Below are 17,747 nucleotides of genomic sequence, written 5' to 3'. Positions count from 1 at the left end.
GGCGAAGGGATCCCCACGTGTTCGCAACAGTTTACCCAGCTGGCCGCCTTATTCCAGCTCTGAAAAAATTCCAAGTTGCCTCATCACCACACCAGATTCCGCCCGGCTCAGCAATCTGGTCACAGGGAGCTTCCACCCCCGAGCGGCCTTGGCAGGACGACGACCAACTGCAAGGCCAAGAGGAGTGCCATCGCGACCGGCTCAAGCTTCGATTTAAAAGCAACCTCAAAGAACCTACCAAAGGGTGGCAATTTGGCTGTGGCCGCTGCCAAGAACGATAAGGTCAACCACCTACTACGCCGAAAATGGAATATTGCCAGCAGAATTCAGGGTTATATAATGATGGGATTACGTGATTGACAAGGAAGTGATCTCGACTATGGAAGGGTTGATCTTAGAGATCAATGCTGGATTACGGGGATTACGACGGATCAAGAGAGATCACATCAGCCTTTTTAAACGTGGTTCTGTACTTAGTTAGATTTGACTGTAGAATCTGCGACCAGAAGTTATCCTATCTACCGCGCCACCGTCTGTTCACGCTCCAAACCCTTTCAATACCGATACAATTCGAGATCACTCTTGGAGTCTAAATTCTCATCTTGTGGACAGCACGGGTTCCTGATGGGCGCGATGCATCGCGCGTTTCTTCCTCTCCGCCGGGAGTTTCGCATCGCCTCTACCTGGCGGTACCCTGGCAGGTTGGACAGGATCCCCCCTTGTCGTAGCCTCAGCACTCTTCCGGAAGTTTGAGCCAAAGGGACTGACGTCTGGCTTGCGAGCGCTGCGGCGCAGGCCTTGCGACGCGGCTTCACGCGCGGCTTCACGCGCGGCTTGAGTCCGACGCAAATGCCTGGCGCGAGGCTCTCGGGCCTGTGAGCGCTGCTGTTTGTCTCGAGGCGGAGTCTCTCCAGTGCCACTGACTATGAAGGGGACTACCTGCTTCTGCTGGATTTCGCTGTCGAGGATAACCATACCGTTGCTTCGGCTTGGGCCGAGCTTCCTCCGCTTTTCGATTCCTGTTTGGCATGTGGTTTTGTCGCCATCAGAGCCGCCAAGCTTTCTCTTGATCGCCTTGCTCCCCCTGATCCCGTCGAGACCGCTGACAATTTCGTTTCGGCCCAACTCGGCCTCGATCAAAGGAACCTGATCCAAAATCCACTGAAGGAGGATGCGATGGCGCGCTGCGTCCCTCTTCGCAGTTTCTAAATCGTCTGTTAAACTTTTAAACTCTTTAATAAGACCACTTCGCTTCATGGCCCGTTCTAGCAGCATCTGAGCCCTGTCCACGCCTTGGTGGCCTTGCTGCAACCTCGGTATTCGTTCCGACTGGGGACTACTCGGCCGGCGCAAATCGAGCCGCGTCGCTTCGAGGATATCCTCAACTATTTCTTTTGCTCTCTTCACATCTGCTCTAGCCTGGCGCTCTTCATCCACGCACAGCATCGCGCACTGTTCGGTGCGGATGTAATCTGTCGTCTCGCCTGGCCGCAGTGCCGCCGCGTCTCCGAGCTTCCGCCACACCTCGTCGCATTTTTGCTGCCGCTGCTCGATGGCAAGTGTAAAGAGATCGAGCCACCAGTACTCGAAGTAGAGGTACTCGATCCACGTCTCCAGCTTGCCCTGTTGCTCCGGGTCTTGATTCAACTCAAAGGGGCGTTTGAAATCGTGTCGGGCCAGGCGGCGCTTAACCGCGTCGACGTAGTTGGGGAATGCAGGCCCAGTGGGACGCGATTCACAGCAGTGATGTCGCTGCAACTCGCGCATCTGTTGCTCATACTTCCAACGCCTCTCGAGCCATGACTGGTCGTCCTCGAGTTTGGATAGCTCATCTGCTCCAACAAGCTCGCCATAATAGCGTTTCGCGTAACGCTTGTTTACCTCGAGATATTCTTCCAACCCGCCGTCACCATCTGCCAGATCGCGATTATCCTTCTGCCATCTGCGGAACATGACCCATCTCATCCACTGCTTTTGGAATATCTCCCAGGGGTACTCTGTCCTCGTCTCGCCATGCCACGAATCAAAGTAACGGCCCGCCGCAATATCCTCTAGCCAGGGCCGCAGCAGCTCCTGATGCCTGTAGGGATCACCGGTGACGACGTAGTATAGTTGGTTGTTTGGGCCCCTGATTGGACCAGTTGGGAAGGATGCAGAAACGTCGTCGAGGAACTCGATTGGGTAGAGCGGGCGGCCGCAATCGTTGACGAGTCGGTCGTATGCGTCCACCTCTATTTTCCCTAACTGTAGGCGCCCTTCTGCGCGCGCTAAGGAAGACGGTGGTGATAAAGATGGTGGTGGTCGAAGTGCTCGCCGCTGCAGCAGAAACCAAAACGGCAGCGACCGGACAAGATTGGCTACCATGGTGCCGTATGGTCCACAGTGCTGGGTCCGGAGCCGCGCCTTGGCTCTGCCTCGGGCTCGCGGACGTCCAAGGCGAACATCTTCAGCACGTCTTCCATGTCTTTTATCGGCGGCGGACCGAATATTACGGAGTCGCAAAAGGTGCAAACAATCGGATCATCCATATCTCTGGTCGACGATGCTTCCAACATGAGCACAGTGATGAACGGTTAGCGAGTCGTGGAAAGTCAGCGCACGCATGCACGACACCGATATTTACATAATCTCCCTATGAATCAGGCTTCATGTGCTCTGCACCACTCTGTAGATACTTGGTAACAAAGCATTAAACGGGAATCTAAAAGCGTTATAGATACAGATGTAAATCGTCTCGTTACACGTATGCATATTTCTATCAGCCAAATGCGAGGCACTGTCAATAGCCTTGGCGACACATTTGGGTCCTCGGGTACGGGGTTCTACCGAAGCCAACCAGCAGACTCCGCCTTTGTGAGAGTGCAGGTACCTAACGATCGTCGCCCTGCATGTCCTTTGTCCCCTGCAGGGCACCTGTCCTGAGGTGTCATATGGCTGGATTGCACTCCGCTGGTCGAAGATCCCGGCCAACGAAGGGTGCATATATACTTGCATTAGCAGCAAGCTACCAAGTGCAAATGGTTTCAGAAACAGAGGCCAGGAAATAAATGTTCGAGGTTGGCGATGAGGGAGGGGATAAAGTGGCACACACGCAATGGGATAGCAGGTGGTCGTTATCGAGTGGGAGCGGTCCAGGGAGCTGAAGCTGCTTCCTCATATCGGTACATTCAAGAAATCCATGTAAAACTCAGCAGTTTTGAGCAAGTTTTCCCAATGGAAAGCATTTGCAACGGGTGACTCTGCTAGAAAATTCCCCACCTGGCCAAAAGTTTATTGCGTAAGTTCATCGTGCTTGTTGAGTCCTTCAGATACAATGTAGCAGAAGTCCAGCCCGACTTTTCCGCTCATTATTTCCTTGGTACAGCCCATGTGACCTTAATTACTATCCTCCAAGGCCTCAGACCCTTGCCGAGGTTGGCTGGTCGAATGGACAGGTTGAGGTGGCGGAGCCACTGATTGCAGTTGCGATCGCCGCAGCGTTGACAGAGAGTATGGAGGGTTCACCTGGGAATAAGAACAAAACTCACAGGTGTATGCTAAATTTGTAGGAAAGAAGGAAGAAGCCTGACAGGGGCCGTTTTTGCAACGGAAATACTGCCCTACACCGTTTTGCCTTTCTTGTACATTGCTTCCACATATATTGTGAGCCAAAGTGAATCCTGACCAATGGCCTCTCCTTCTGGGCTTGCGTCTGCAGCTAGACCCATCCATATCAACCGAACAGCGTTCACGCAGAAATATGACCGGCCCTAGCCATCCTTTCGGATGCCATCGACCAATCGATGGAGTAACTCTGCAAGTCTTGACACGACACTATCCAGCTGGAAGCAGATAATTTTGCCACAATTGGCCAGTCCCATACTTGCATTGAAAAACGCAGTAAGGAGGTGCTGAAAGACGACGGTATGCTGGCGGATTTTGCAAGTCGTTTTGCTAATCTCCCTTCCTAACCCCCCTCTTTTCATCTCTCGTGTGCTGGACGTACTGGACAGCCCCCATCCCGTCCGACTAGGAATGAAATACCATGTTTATCGAAACCGCAAGGAGGTGGTGGGACCTTGAAGGCTATGCTGAAAGACGATAGCGTGCTGGACTAGCCTGTCAAATATAAAACAGCGTCGGAAAGCTAACAGCCTATGAAGTCCCTCCCATATCCCGTACTTCCCAGGGTACATTCTCTTCACTTTGGGAGCCGGGGATATGTGGGCGTCCAAACAAACATCCTCTTTCTCCAACCCCCTTGCCCCTTAATGTATGCCTCATAATGAGGTGTCCTCCACAGATGAATTATCCTGATTTAGAAGCCATCAACACAAATATATACCCCTTTTCGTTTCTAGTAAACGCAAGTAGGTTAGCATTATGCGTCGCATTTTTGGAAATTGCGCTGTTGTTGAGGTCGATATATGACTTGAGGTGTGTTTGGCTGCGAGATTGCGATGGACTGAAATCGACGGATATTGTCTGATAAAACCTGGCCTTCAGGCCTGATTCGAATGATCTGCCAAAAATGGCGTAAAAATATCACAAAGAAATGAATACATAGTTATGATGACAAAGCCAACGCCCGAATCGATCCTATAAACGACTGATCTCCCGCGCATCCCATTCAGCCAAGAAGCCGTCCTTTTGCTACGGAATACTAAGCAGGACATTGCCTCTACTCTCTACTGAATTTATTGAATTAATTTCTTTTGATCTTGCCTCGGAATGTTTTGACTTTTTGCAGGGCGTATGATTTTCGCGCAGCTAGAGTGTGACAGGGTTGCTTGTACTTCTGAAACCGTGAGATTACCACGGTTTCTTCCTCAGGCGGGCGTACTTTTCTGATGTAGCCGCAACAGACGATATCCGGCCGATAGAAAGGGATTCTTCTCTTACCTGTCCATCTTGATGATTATCCACGGCACACATCCGGGCTGTGGCGAAGCTTGGCGGGCCGGAGGAAGAAAGAGTTGGCGAGAGCCCTGCTCTTGGGTGGGAAACAAGGAAAAACTTGACAGGGATGTATCGAATGGGTGGGAAAGAAGGAAAAACTTGACAGGGATGTATCGAATGGGTGGGAAAGAAGGCGAAGAACTGACAGAAATGAATGGATGGGCTGTGTTAGCAATGGAAACTTGCTTGACGGGAGACGCAATTTTCTTCCATAGGATCGTAATACACACGTAGGAAAATAATAAGACTGTCCAGCACACGAAACATGAAGGGGGCGGCTTGTTACGAAGGGAGGCTAGGTTAGGGAGGGAGGTTAGGGACAGTTTGTCCATCCCCAGTCAAACGGGATTAGCCAATTGCGGTCATTAAATAATTACGCAACTGTTTAATTTAAACCACAGGTATTCATCTGACCAAAACGCTCATAGCCGTACCCCTTTGCAGCTTCTAATTTACTTCAGCTTCTAATTTACTTCTCTGGGGTCAAGAGCAGCCTGCATAAGATTCTCCATCCCTTCCTTCATCTTTGTTAACTTTTGATCGAAAACATACCCCTTGTCTCCCTGATGGCTGCCTCCGTCGTCCCTGCTGAATCTCTACATGAACAAGCTGATAGCCCTGTAAATGCTACCCATCTCCTCCTTTATCGTAGTTTTTATAGCATCCCTGAGGAACCTAGCCCCGGTTGTTATTAATTCTTCAGTGCAGATGAGGGAGAATGCATACTCTTGAAGCGCGGAACCAACTAAATTCTGGGACGATCAGGGCTGAACTTGGGGCGGGAAACTGGGAAAAGCAGTCCAGCTAGTTTAAAACATCCTTGGTGGCACAATGCTTTCTTAAAGTGTTCTATTTGCAGATAGCCTACCAGTTCATTGAAATCTATTTTCGCAGCTGACTGAACGCTGACGATGAGCCATGTCCACACTCCCCCCTCTCCCCTCGGCAAACGCATTCATCATAATAACTTCCATCATAGAAAAGGCCAATAGAAGAGTAGCAGCCTAGATTGTGTTTCTATTAATTAAAACACCTCAATATTTAATCACCGCTACCTGGAACCGGACATGCTGTTACTCATGTTGCTGGTAGGTGGATGTTGTTTTTTCAGTTACATTCGATTACTAAGGCGGTCCACTTAAGAAAATATTGCAAACTTGCCGGCTTTGAAACCTAATCCGGAGGGTTATAGCTTATGTAAGCAAACAATTCATCTGCTGCAAATGCTCGCATCGTGAGAAAAGCTTACGAATATGCTAGCGATCCTACCGATATGATACGACAGATCAGGCAAGAGATTGGTAGATGAGAGCCAGTTTTCCCGTGATATTATTTAATCTATCATTCCAGTATGCTAATCCGGTACCTACTGAGATTATTCATAACTCAGCCGTCAATCGGTCGGTTTGCAACGATCCCAGCTTCCACAATGATAGCACCCGAGTGGAGAGCTGCAATGCTACAGCACATGTTGCGAGGCCAGACAGACAGGCAAGAAAGACCTTGACATACCGGGGCAAAGCGCGTAGGCTCGCTTGATGTAGCAGAGAGACGCGAAGTTGCACTTGCACCTTGCATCTTCAAGCGAGCCGCTAGGACAGTAGAGCTCTCTTCCATTGACCCGGACCGTTGGCTGCCGTCTCTTCAAAACAACCGTGGGAGGAGTGCCCCGCCGAGATAGAAGAAGGCCCTATGCTAGTCCAAAGTACAGCTACTATAAGGTACTAACTAATATAAAGCGAACGAATGCACATTCCGCCGCTTTTCCTTTTCTTCGCATGGTGCATGCCATCCGGCGCCTGGGCGGTGGCACCGGTGATAACCTCTCGCTTTATTTATGATTCTTGGCTGTCGGTCACAAATAGTATTCGTGTCCTTCATGGTTTCCGAAATTGACTGTTCTAGGACGGTTGTTCAAGGCCAAGCAAATGGTGCTTTTGTTGCTTTACCGAGCGCCTTTTCCTTCGAACCTATCTGGCTTTCACGGCCAGCTCCTTCACCAAGGTCTCAAGGATTCAGGACTTGTCCAGGATTGGACACCACATCCAGCACCTGACTTTTGCCTTTGACCACTTGTCCAGAGTCCCCACCATCTTTTTGGAAATCCCCATCATGTCTACTTTCTCAGCAGGAAAAGAGCATTTTCCGCCACCCTTCATGCACAACAACTAAAGAACAGTTCTCTGAATTTGGTATTTGCAGCTTTTACTTGCCACCAATAAATGTGCACTAGCCTCTCAAATATGTAACAACGTTGGAAAGCTAACAGCCTATGAGCTCCCTATTCCCTGCCACTATGTCGTAGTTGCCAGGGTACATGCTTCTCGAATGCATATTCAACTGGACTTTGGGAGCCAGGGATATGACGACGAGGATTGTTGTTGACGAAACGGATGCTGTGCGCCCGGCGGATCCCCAAGCTAAGGACAGAAATGTACCTTAGCGGAGATTGTCCAGTTCGATATGGGTTGGGCGCTTGGTGAGTCACTCAAGAGTCAGCATGCATAGCCATTTACGAAGTAAACAATGAAGCCAAGAAGAGACAAAAAGCCTTGTCGCGACGTGCCAATTTGTATCATTGGCAATCCGAAGATGGGTCTGGAACGGGCCTCGACCTGTACATATAAATGCGGAACTAGCACTTAACTTAAATTTCTTTAACATTTCCTAGATCACAGTTCGATAGTCATTTGGCAGAACACGTTTCCTCACTGTATTATATTGCCAACAATGAACAACCAACAATATGCATACTGCGCTGAGCGCAATACAACTTCCTTGCCCGAGGTCTTGGAGCTTGATAAGATCCAAGAGCCAACTCTCTACTCAGATTTTCCATATTCATCCATCCCCGAAAACCACCTACCGGAATTGAAGCCTTTGATTGAAGGGTTTCCGGAACTCAAGCCATCTACGCCCATACCTAATAAAAGCCCCTACCTGACTGCTCTTGGCTGCATTCTGTGGTACAAGAGCTGGGCTGCTCATCAGCCACCTGTCGCGCTCTCAAAGTCTCTCGGGAAGGACCTCTTCAAATTCGGATTGTCTCTGGGAGTTACGGCCGTCAGTCTTGCAATGGAGGGAAGGGTGGATGGTAGGTGCTTCCTAGAGTATTGACCATCCACGATAGACACTAAAACATACGAGAACAGGTACCGTATCATCCCCAGATCAAATCGCCCGCAAAGTTGTGGCCGCAGGCATTGCACAAAGCGCCCAGACTGCAATATCTTCTATTTGGAACCGCAAAAAAGATGATATAGCTCAGCTCGACCGTCATCGCTTTTTCATGTTTTACGCCTGTATCAAGTCCATTTCGGAAAATCCTCACGCAAATTTTGACGAAGAGGCACGGACCGCCATCAGGGCAATAAACGACAAAATGCAAAGCGCAGGCCCGGAGCTCGAGGCGGAAGGCACGAGTGCGTACTATCCAAGGAATATGGAAGGCGCCGAAAACATGATACTTCAGCTTGTATTGAAGTATATGGCCCTTCCTCAGGAATTCCATAACCCTTACAGTACCCTTGACCGAGACAAATTTCTCGGACTTTTGGAAGGCCCACGCTGCCAGGGGGAAACTGGAACACAGATTCGCAATTTCGCAAAAGTGGTGCTCGGTGCTATGAATCTTGGCAAAGAAGGCAACTTCGTTCCCAAAATTCTGATAACGGGGCCTTCGGGCACAGGAAAGACATCAATCGTCTCGGAGATGGCCAGCGCCATGGGAACCTACCTCATAAGGTTCAACTTTCGCCAAGTGAAGAAGGACATCGACGACCATGCGCCCATGTTTGGGTATAGGCCCTTCGAAGGACATATCAACAATCATATGCCAAACTTCGACACGCCGTTGCTGGATGCGTATCGCATGTCCGGTGTTAAAAACCCTTGGATTCTCATCGATGAATATCCAGCCCGCTCGCCGCTCACTGCCTCTCTCAAGGATCTTCTCGATCAGGAGCATTCAAAACTTGATCACTCCGTCATCTTCATTATATCAAATGATGAACTTGCTGATTTCGACCCAGCATTAGTGGAACGGTGCATATCTGTTCAATTTGGTCGAGTTTCGGAATCGGCTAAAGCAGCCGTATACGACGGGGCTCTCTACAGCAAAGGGATGCGCAAGAGGCTCATTCCTCTACACGTGACGCTTGCGAACAAGCTGCGGTGTCTCGACTACAACGAACTTACCTGGGGCCAAGTGCGCGACGAAATTCCGCCTATCAATCGTGAACTGAACGACGCCCAGATAAAACGACAGGAAGACGCAAGAGAGCTTGCCAAATTAGTCATTTTGAAGCACAAGGCCTACGTGCTGCGGAAAGACAATAGGGACGGAGTGCGCACGGCCTGGCTTGCGGCAGAATATATCAAATCACTCGTAATTGGAAATTACTTTATCGACGAGAATTTATCTCTGCCTAATGACGAACTGGCTCGCGGTGAGTTTGCCGAGGAATATCTGCGGGAAGATATCTTGGCGACAATCGAGAACTTGAGCGAGACAGGGGCAATGAAGTTGGAAAGGCTAGCCGAAAGACCTAGCGGCCCAAAAAACGATGATTCAAGTAGTGACAGCGACAGTGACAGCAATAGCTCGTGGAGTTGACTTAAGGCTACGAACAGAAAACCGACATGAAAGTTACAGGCCATAATAGAGATCAGATTGGAAATAAATCTTTCACCTTGCCAGCAATCAATCTCTCGAGAAGACTCAGTTCAATCGATCATAACTCTAACCTCGCATGCTATATCTCGTACATTTGGACTGGGCGGCTTGCGTACAATCTTCTCTGCTCTTTTCCGTTCAACACTCTGTAAGTATTAAAGCATGTGCCGAGGAAGCCTGTGACAGTATATCTCATCGGGGCTTCGGTGGTGGTGGCTTGGGCACAAGGGTCGTGTCGTATGCGCCGCGACACGTTGTCGTCAAGTATTGCTTGTACCAGGCCATCTTCAATGGTGTATTAAAGATAACAAACTGGAAAATCCTTGCGTAAGTACCGATCTTATTTGTGAGGTGGTGAAAGGTGTGGAAGATAGCGGCACGAGTCATATATTACCGTTTTGGTAAGCAGGCTTATTCCAATCGATGAATGAAAGGCTGGCTATTTTCACCCAGAGCTTTGAGCGAATATACTGGAAGATGTGGATAAAGAAGATCCGAAAAAAAAACAGAGATCCGATACAAAAGGAACACCTGTTGGCATTTGTACATTCTGGGAAGCAAAAAAAGGATCCAACTTAACATCATTCCGAGATTGAGAAAACTTGTGGAGGAAGTCGTAATGTGGAACCACATAGCGCACACATACTTTCGACAGCAGCTCGACAACCCTCGCCGCCACTACTGACTCTCTGTAGTGAAATGGAGAGGAGAGTTTTTACATGGCCTCGAACCACGAGCGTGGACTAGGGGGCCTACGAGCTTTATTATGAGGGGGTAAGGGTTACTGTGCCAGTTCTTAGTCTCCAATCAACATTCCTGATCGCACTACACTTCGAGAGCCCCTTATTCCGCGACTGGGTTATTTAATCCCCGGACATGCTATGCTATTGGGTAACTAAGGCGACTTGCCGTGATGACCAACTGCTTGGATCCGGAGAACAATCACCAAAATCGCGTTTTCGTATCAGTGGCTGTAGAGCCAATAGTATGACGCGTGATATACCAAATAGAAAACGCGGAGGAAGGAGACGCCGCATCTTGGACGCGTTGCTATCCTCACCACCACTATTGACTCCATAGCCCCCGCAAGGGTGCTATGCCAAGGAACAAGGAGACCGAATCATTTTCATCACTGGCCCATCCTTTTGTGGCATCTATTGCAGCTACCGTCCGGATGTCTTTCGAAAGCTTATGGTTCCAGTGTTGGACGTCTGCGCGAAGCCGAGCCAGGTGCTCTTCTTACTGATTGAATGAACAACAAACTAGGTTTAGCCGACTGAGTTTGTCGCAGAAGACCGAGCTAGCAAATCCAAAAAGCACATATCACTGCACTGATCCGGTCAGAAATTATCCATGTAGAGACAGAGGTCTCATTATCGAAACTTTTGCCTCGTGGTGCAACGGTTGCCCTATCCGTCCGTAACACGTTGGCTGCGACAAAATCAGCAAATCCAGGGTTATATTCATCCAATCAGAAGACATCGATGATCTTTCCTCCAGTTGTGTTAGGAATGTTTTGAAAGACATCATTATAATAATCTTGAGTTACGTCCAAATCATACGTGTGCCCAGAACGGGAACCGGCCTGCCTTTCATGACAAGAAAATATATACAAGACCCTTGTCAAAAGCACGCCCCATAGCTTTGTTCGAAACCGGGAGCTGTGGCTAGTTTCCTCATATAAATTTCGGCTCTCGTTCTGAAACAGAATCGACTTGCAAACGACTTCACTTAATCTCTCAACCAAACTTCCCACTAGTCCCGGTTAACTCATTCTGAACAACATTCCTCCTATATGAGTTAAAAATTTATCACTGTGCTGTACATCTCCCACTGTCGACCTTTTCCACCCTTCACAGCCTGCGACGCAACTTTTCAGCTTCATGTCTCGACATATTCACGCCGCGCCTGCATTGCCCACTTTTTACAACGGCTCTGGTCATCACGACTCAGCTAGTATCAGTCAGCCATGGCCGTCGGGGCCGTATTCCTGTTCAGGAACGCGGTCTTGCTATAGGACCACGAGGACAAGTGGTTCGATAGCAAGGGCAACTGGCATGAATTTCCCCTTATTTATACTGAAACGGAGTGAATAGATAGAAGTATCTATCAGCCGCTAGAGATCCCGAAGCTTCACCGGGCAAGTCATAATCGCCACGCGTCCGTTTCCACGTCGCAAATTCCAAAGACAACCCCTGGCACCACCCACAAGCAACCCAAGAAGTTTTCATCAAAACGCCACGAGCCGTTCTCGCCGCAAGCCCCTTCCACCCGAAACCAGTCCTCTTCAAAGAAAAATTGTCACAATAATTATGCACCTGCACCATCAAGGTATCAGTCGGTGCCGACTGGCCCGGAGCCTCGCCGGTCTAGCCATAGTCGCCGCCCGTCGGTGTCCACGCCGCTGAGGCCACAGACCACCGCTTCTGGTAGTTCGTACGGGCACAAAATATCTTCATCGAAACACAACGAGCCGTACTCGCGTCCACAAGCCCCTCCCCCGCCGCCTGAGTACAAAAATCGCAAGGCTACCCGGGAAGACGCTAAAAGGCTCCAGATTCCGGAAGGTTGTTCGCTGTTGCATTGGGACCCCGAGGAGACCCCCTTCATCTTGGCTGGCAGCGTTTTTGACGCCAACTCTCTGGGCAAGTGGATTTACGATTGGGTCGCCTATGTTTACAGGAGACCAGAGGGTAACGAGATGAAGAAGATTGCTGGTGAGCTTTGGTTGCTCCTAATCCAAATCTCGGGCAAGGTCAAGCGTGCCATCGAGGTCAAGGCCAACTGCATCCTCGAAGACCGAGAGATGTTGGAAGGTTTTATCGAGTCGGGTGAGCTCTTAAATGATGAGCTTCGCCGCCTTCTCAAGCGCTGTGAAGGGCCCATGCTGGACAAAAAAAGGCTCGGCACCACAGCCGGTATCTGGTTTATCCACCCTTCTAGGTCGTGATTACGAACTTGCCAATACGGAGAAGTTCATGGCCTCGGCCCGTCTCTGGAATCTCCGATTTGACTCCAACTGCGAGGATATCATTTTGGCGCAAACCAACGAATAGTCCAGCTTCTTTCCCCTTCCTTATGTACTCTATGATTGGATATCAGGATTTGCAAGGGGCAAAAAAGCGCCCAGGTGCGGGACGTACAGAAAAGCCGTGTAATAAACATTGGAAACCAAAGCCGAGTGAGAGACGGTTACTGCTCAATGAACGATACGCTTATCGGGCGCGACGTCTACCAAACAGGTCACCGTTTTTGCAAATGCTTGAACGGCTAAAGGAGCCGCGAATAGACTGATGGATAAGGCCGCGGGCTGCAATTTGTCAAATGATACCGCTATCCAAATCCTGCTTCAAATGCGAGAACACACCTGGTCCGGTTTCGACGATGGTTTTCACGAGCTTCGGCTTGGCCTAAATAATTTTAAGGCGGATACGGGAAAAAACGGGGTCGCCACCTGTACCGCCCTGTACTGTACTCGTGGCTGCCGTTAATTTCTTTCGTTTTCAGCAGTTAGCTGTCCTGCGCCCCGATTAATTTGCTCGGCGGCGCACAGGGTATGCAGAAGCTTAGCGCCAACGGGGCCCTCGATGGGCAGAGATGACTTCTTTGTTTCCTGAGCCTCGTTTTCGCTCGTTTCTCGGTCATGAGGTTCGTCCAATTCCTCAGCAGCATCGACTGAAGCTGCCAGGGTACCGGCGCCGCATATGTTGAGGTTCGCTACGGCACCCGACAGGCTCTCCAGCTCAAGATTGGCATCCAACAAACGCTGCTCCTCTGCAACCCTGTTGTGGACATCACTATTGCTGCTGGCATCCCCTCCCTTGTCTTCGGATTCTTCGGCGGAGCCCGGCATCTGGGGTTGACTGCCCCGTGCGAGAATGTTCCCCACCGGGTCCTCGTACGATTGCGTGGTGTCCTGGAGCACCCGCCAAAGTCTAGGCGTGGGCGGGGGCAGGCTGCACCAGTATTCGTCAAGGTATAACGACATAATGAAAAGGATTTGGCCTCGGCTCGCGTCGTATGTGGCAAGACTACTCCGTAATTACAACTTCCTAAATCCCCTTTCTCAAGTGAGGTTAGGAAGGGAGGTTAGGAAGGCATGCCAAGCGAGGGGATGCAAACCTCTGTAAAGCCCAGAGGATCCCTTGCTGGCACTATTTTTATACACATCTTGTATCTCCTTAAATGTTTGTCGAATCCCTACGTGACGAATGCGCCCAGCTAAGTTTAAATCACAAGCCTTTCTCTCGAATTAACAAACGGCTGGCACTACGCGGCAGATAGATCTGGCAAAAGATACTTAGCCGCGTGGTTAAATGAGTGCAAGAAATTTGTTGCGAAGTTTTTATCCCAACGCCCTTTGCGCTGTAAAAACCAATCGTTACCTAGAGTTGCTGGAAATACCTTTAAACCAGGTTAATTTATAGAAGTGATTGGTGGGTCCTAGAGGGCTTGATACAAATTTTTACCATGGTGTTCTATGCTTTGTTCGTGTTTGGCAAATTCGCAAGTTGTGCCAGCACCTGAAGAAAAGCAAATCATTGGTCAGGAGGGCCCCATATATACTTTAATCACTCTTGCATATCCATCCTCGCTCAATAGTGAGACGGGCGGTAAGCACCGCTCCACCTTACTGCCCCTCACTTACCTTCTATTCTCCGCCCAACACACTCGATTCCAGATTAGAGGCTTCCCTTCCCTCCTTGACGACCCAAGCACTCCTAGCAGACGTTCCTGTCCCAGAAATATCCGTACACACAAGTGTTCAGAATCAGACGAAGCATTTCATTTTTCAGAGTCTCATTCCGCACAGAATCCAATGGTTAGTACAGCGATCCAACAAAACCCACATCGCTGCTAACAGTAGACAGCCATTCGATTGCACAGACATTACGGAAGAGATTCCCGAGCACGCAAAAATGCCTCCTACATGGATTACTGGCAACGGCCAAACGGTCTACCTCGTTGACTGCTGGTACCTGGTTTACGAAAATGGCAACAGACAAGAGCCCACCGAAAGGTGTGACAAATGTAGCAAGCAAGGGAAACTGCCAACGGGCACAGAAATCTTCATTGGGGGTGATGAGAAGGGGAAGTGGTGGGTTTCATGAATTGTTAACATAAAGCCTGTTATAAATGGAATATCCTTCGTGAATACCCATGATAAGGGATAGTGTGCCAGGCTGGCTCGCATCGCGCAATATTTCCATCGATACACTGGACGTGGTTTCCAGTTCATGCGCCTTCTCGCCTTGGTAAATGAAGCTTGCTTTGACCGCATTGCCAACTTCTGGACCCAAAATTTCTGTAATAGATGATGGACGGCACCCCCGCAAGGTCATCGACGGCCCAGGCTCGAGACTGAACGCCTTGGTTTGCACGGACGTAACACCGTTCGATATTTCGAGAACTGCGCCAAAAAGATCTCTGGCGATGTTTTGGACTTTGTTTGGATATAGCTCGATTCGCATCTCGTACGCGGGGTCCGCATATGGACTTTCCGGAGAAACCATGGCGATAGAAGCAGCCCAAGGCCTCTCGCGTTTATGATCAGGGACCCTAACTATGGAACGGGAAAAGCCAGTCGGGAAGAGTTTGCAAGTTTCGTGGAGATATGCGCTGAGAGCGACGTTCGATTTCTCAGTTGTAGTGTCGAGGGAAGACCTTGGAGATAAGGCTGAGTCTTCTTGATTTTGTGGAAGGGCCAGACTGGTTACCCTCGTCGTCGCCGTCGCCGAGGTGAAGCCAGGATCATCAGTCACATCGATTGTTCCTACGTTATTAGTTTGTTTCTGGTTCAATTGAAGTATTCAAACTTAACTGCACACTTACGTTTTCGCTTGTTTGACTGCGTTTTCTGCCAATTGGCAACTTTTTCCCGGGTGTCCGGCGACAAAATACTCGAAAGCTGATGAGCCAGTTGCCTTTTCGTATCTTGGGTCTGCTTCTCGAGCCACTGAAGCTTTTCAATAAGCTGCGCTTGGCCTTGAAAATGGGAGTTTTGACAAGATGCAAACAGCGAAAGCCGATAAGCAAGCCATGTGGGGAAGTCAACCTGGAAGACTTTCTCAGTCGTGTCTTGTGCGGCAAGCTGGGCTTCCTCCCACCATTGTGTCAGGTCTCTCGGACGGCGTTCATACTGAAGGATGCGATCGAGCAACCAGCTGACATCTGCACCTGGGCTTTCGCCTGGGGCAGGTTCAACTTCATCCATGGTATGTTAGAAAATGGGTCATGGCGTTCGGTTGGAAAGCAGAACTAAGTGGGTTAGGAAGGGGTTTTATAAGGGGATGAAGAAGTCATGTGCAATATTGCGGCACTCAGCGTGCATCCTCGCAGGGTCGCTCCGAGCCTCTCAAATACAAATTTGTGTTACGGGAACCGGCAAAATAAGAGGTATTTGGTTCTAAAGACAGTTGAACGTAGGGTCAAACGCCGTGCTTCTACCCGAGCCCCCGTTTCCCCCAAAACAGGCATGTCCTGATTCGTTCCAAACCTATCGCGACGTTACCTACAAATCAACTGTGACGTCTTATGAGGCTTGCCCTTGATGCAAGCTGTACTTAGAGCAGACGGAACGATTATCGCGCGTAGAAACTCGGCTCGACGCGCTGGTTGGCTTAAAAGCGAAGAGGGGTAGCAGGAGTGGGCCCAAAAGGTGCGCCACCAGAGTAATCTATACTTATTTGCTTATGTACACCTGGGCTGGTAAGCTTGTCCCAAACGAAGAGTTAGATATCCACTTCGTATCTCATCCCATCCCACGGCCTTTCTCCGGCGCCGTTGGTAATATTCTATGGTTGTATTGCAGCCTGAGCATTTCGGGTTGGTTGACTTTTAGCGAATGGCCAATAACTTTTACAGGGGTTTTTATCTGGTCTCCCACAGCCTCTCCATGCCTGTCGCTCCCTACTAAAACGAAGATAGCGTCAGCCATACGGAAGTTCCGCCTATTCGCCACCAACCTGATCGTTCCCCGTGCGCAGTCCTGTTGGAACACTAGGAACCAGTGATCCAATGTGGAAATCATGTTGCCAAGGATCGGCTCTTTGGGCCCTGAAGGCCTTCGAAGCACCAATGAATAACGCACAAATTAGCCGCCCCGCAAACAGATACCATAACACTTTACCCCCTCCCCACCTGCCGGTGGCCTGGCTGGAAGTCAGGTTTGGATTAGCGCCTGCTACAAACACGCAATGAGCCAGGGCCTTCTTCCCATTACAACAGCTTGAAGGTCTTTGCGAGATACTACAAACATGTCGTCGCTAAACTTCGCAGTCCTTGAACTCATACTTGCCGTAATGCTAATTTCTGACGTTTTGCAGGACCTATGATTTTCGCGGAGCTAGAGTGTGACAGGGTTGCTTGTAAAACCCGTGACATTACTACGGTTCATTTGTCCTTAGAGGTATACTTCTCTGGCCTAACCACAACAGACGATACAACACAACCTCCCAGGACCCACCGCGTCCCCAACCTTCATCTGCGTCTCTCGATAGAACCTTTCAGGACCCACATCCTCCCTGCTCCTCCCTCCCTGTGGTCCCTCAGTTGCTCCTCCAATCAGAGCTCCCAGTGTTGCATCGCCAGTTGTCTCTCAATACAACCTCCAAGGACCCACCATCTCCCCACCCTTCACCTGCGTCTCTCGATAGAACCTTTGAGGACCCACTGCCCCCATTTCTCCCATGCTGTAGTCTCCCAGCATAACCTCCAAGACCCGCTGCCCCCCTTGCAACCCGTCTGTCTGCACAATCTTCCTAGACACTATTTGCCAATTTTTGGTATTAATTCTCTCGCACCGTGGGAAAACGTACGGAGGAAGTTTTATCGAAAAAATCTAATTGCTGCTGCATATTTTGTTCCTCCAAAAATAAGGGCATGCGCCTGATGCCTACATAATAAGCACATCCAACAGCTCAACGGTTCCTGCCCTAAATGCCCCCTCCCCCTCTAGCGGCGTACCTTTTTGGCCAAAAGCCCCGCGCCCCGAAATACATAGCGAAATCCGCTATTACGCATTTTCACTGCGCCCACAAGTCCTTGTCGATACCTAACTGGAGGGGGGGTCTTTACCCCTACCACTGTAATAATGCAGGGCGGGGCCGCGTGAAGTCTGAACTTGTGTGCACCA

General features: G+C 49.7%; 5 protein-coding genes across 5 annotated transcripts; 1 reads left to right on the top strand and 4 right to left on the bottom strand.

Annotated features, from left to right (window-relative positions):
• Nucleotides 1–597: 597 nt before the first annotated feature.
• Nucleotides 598–2,364, bottom strand: MGG_02030 (uncharacterized protein; the record flags this gene model as incomplete). Its single annotated transcript, XM_003708731.1, has 1 exon — nucleotides 598–2,364. One exon carries the CDS (start codon nucleotides 2,362–2,364, stop codon nucleotides 598–600), a length of 1,767 nt encoding a protein of 588 aa, XP_003708779.1.
• A 5,304-nt stretch (nucleotides 2,365–7,668) lies between these two features.
• On the top strand, nucleotides 7,669–9,553 carry MGG_02029 (uncharacterized protein; the record flags this gene model as incomplete). The annotated part of the gene is made up of 2 exons (XM_003708730.1): nucleotides 7,669–8,032; nucleotides 8,091–9,553. The coding sequence occupies 2 exons, from the start codon at nucleotides 7,669–7,671 to the stop codon at nucleotides 9,551–9,553; spliced, it is 1,827 nt and encodes a 608-aa protein (XP_003708778.1).
• An 814-nt stretch (nucleotides 9,554–10,367) lies between these two features.
• MGG_02027 (uncharacterized protein) lies at nucleotides 10,368–13,622 on the bottom strand. Its single transcript, XM_003708729.1, has one exon. It carries the CDS (start codon nucleotides 13,599–13,601, stop codon nucleotides 13,101–13,103), a length of 501 nt encoding a protein of 166 aa, XP_003708777.1. The 5' UTR covers nucleotides 13,602–13,622; the 3' UTR covers nucleotides 10,368–13,100.
• Nucleotides 13,623–13,990: 368 nt separating this feature from the next.
• MGG_02026 (uncharacterized protein) lies at nucleotides 13,991–16,238 on the bottom strand. Its single transcript, XM_003708728.1, has 2 exons — nucleotides 15,446–16,238; nucleotides 13,991–15,386 (listed from the first exon to the last, which is right to left on the bottom strand). The coding sequence occupies exons 1-2, from the start codon at nucleotides 15,825–15,827 to the stop codon at nucleotides 14,719–14,721; spliced, it is 1,050 nt and encodes a 349-aa protein (XP_003708776.1). The 5' UTR covers nucleotides 15,828–16,238; the 3' UTR covers nucleotides 13,991–14,718.
• A 640-nt stretch (nucleotides 16,239–16,878) lies between these two features.
• MGG_16005 (uncharacterized protein) lies at nucleotides 16,879–17,613 on the bottom strand (the record flags this gene model as incomplete). The annotated part of the gene is made up of 3 exons (XM_003708727.1): nucleotides 16,879–16,917; nucleotides 17,235–17,373; nucleotides 17,579–17,613. 3 exons carry the CDS (start codon nucleotides 17,611–17,613, stop codon nucleotides 16,879–16,881), a joined length of 213 nt encoding a protein of 70 aa, XP_003708775.1.
• Between the last annotated feature and the right edge of the window lie 134 nt (nucleotides 17,614–17,747).

This window comes from Pyricularia oryzae, chromosome 1 (assembly GCF_000002495.2).
Source record: "Pyricularia oryzae 70-15 chromosome 1, whole genome shotgun sequence".
In the NCBI taxonomy this organism is placed as follows: domain Eukaryota; kingdom Fungi; phylum Ascomycota; class Sordariomycetes; order Magnaporthales; family Pyriculariaceae; genus Pyricularia; species Pyricularia oryzae.
This window is presented reverse-complemented; position numbering and strand designations above follow the sequence as displayed.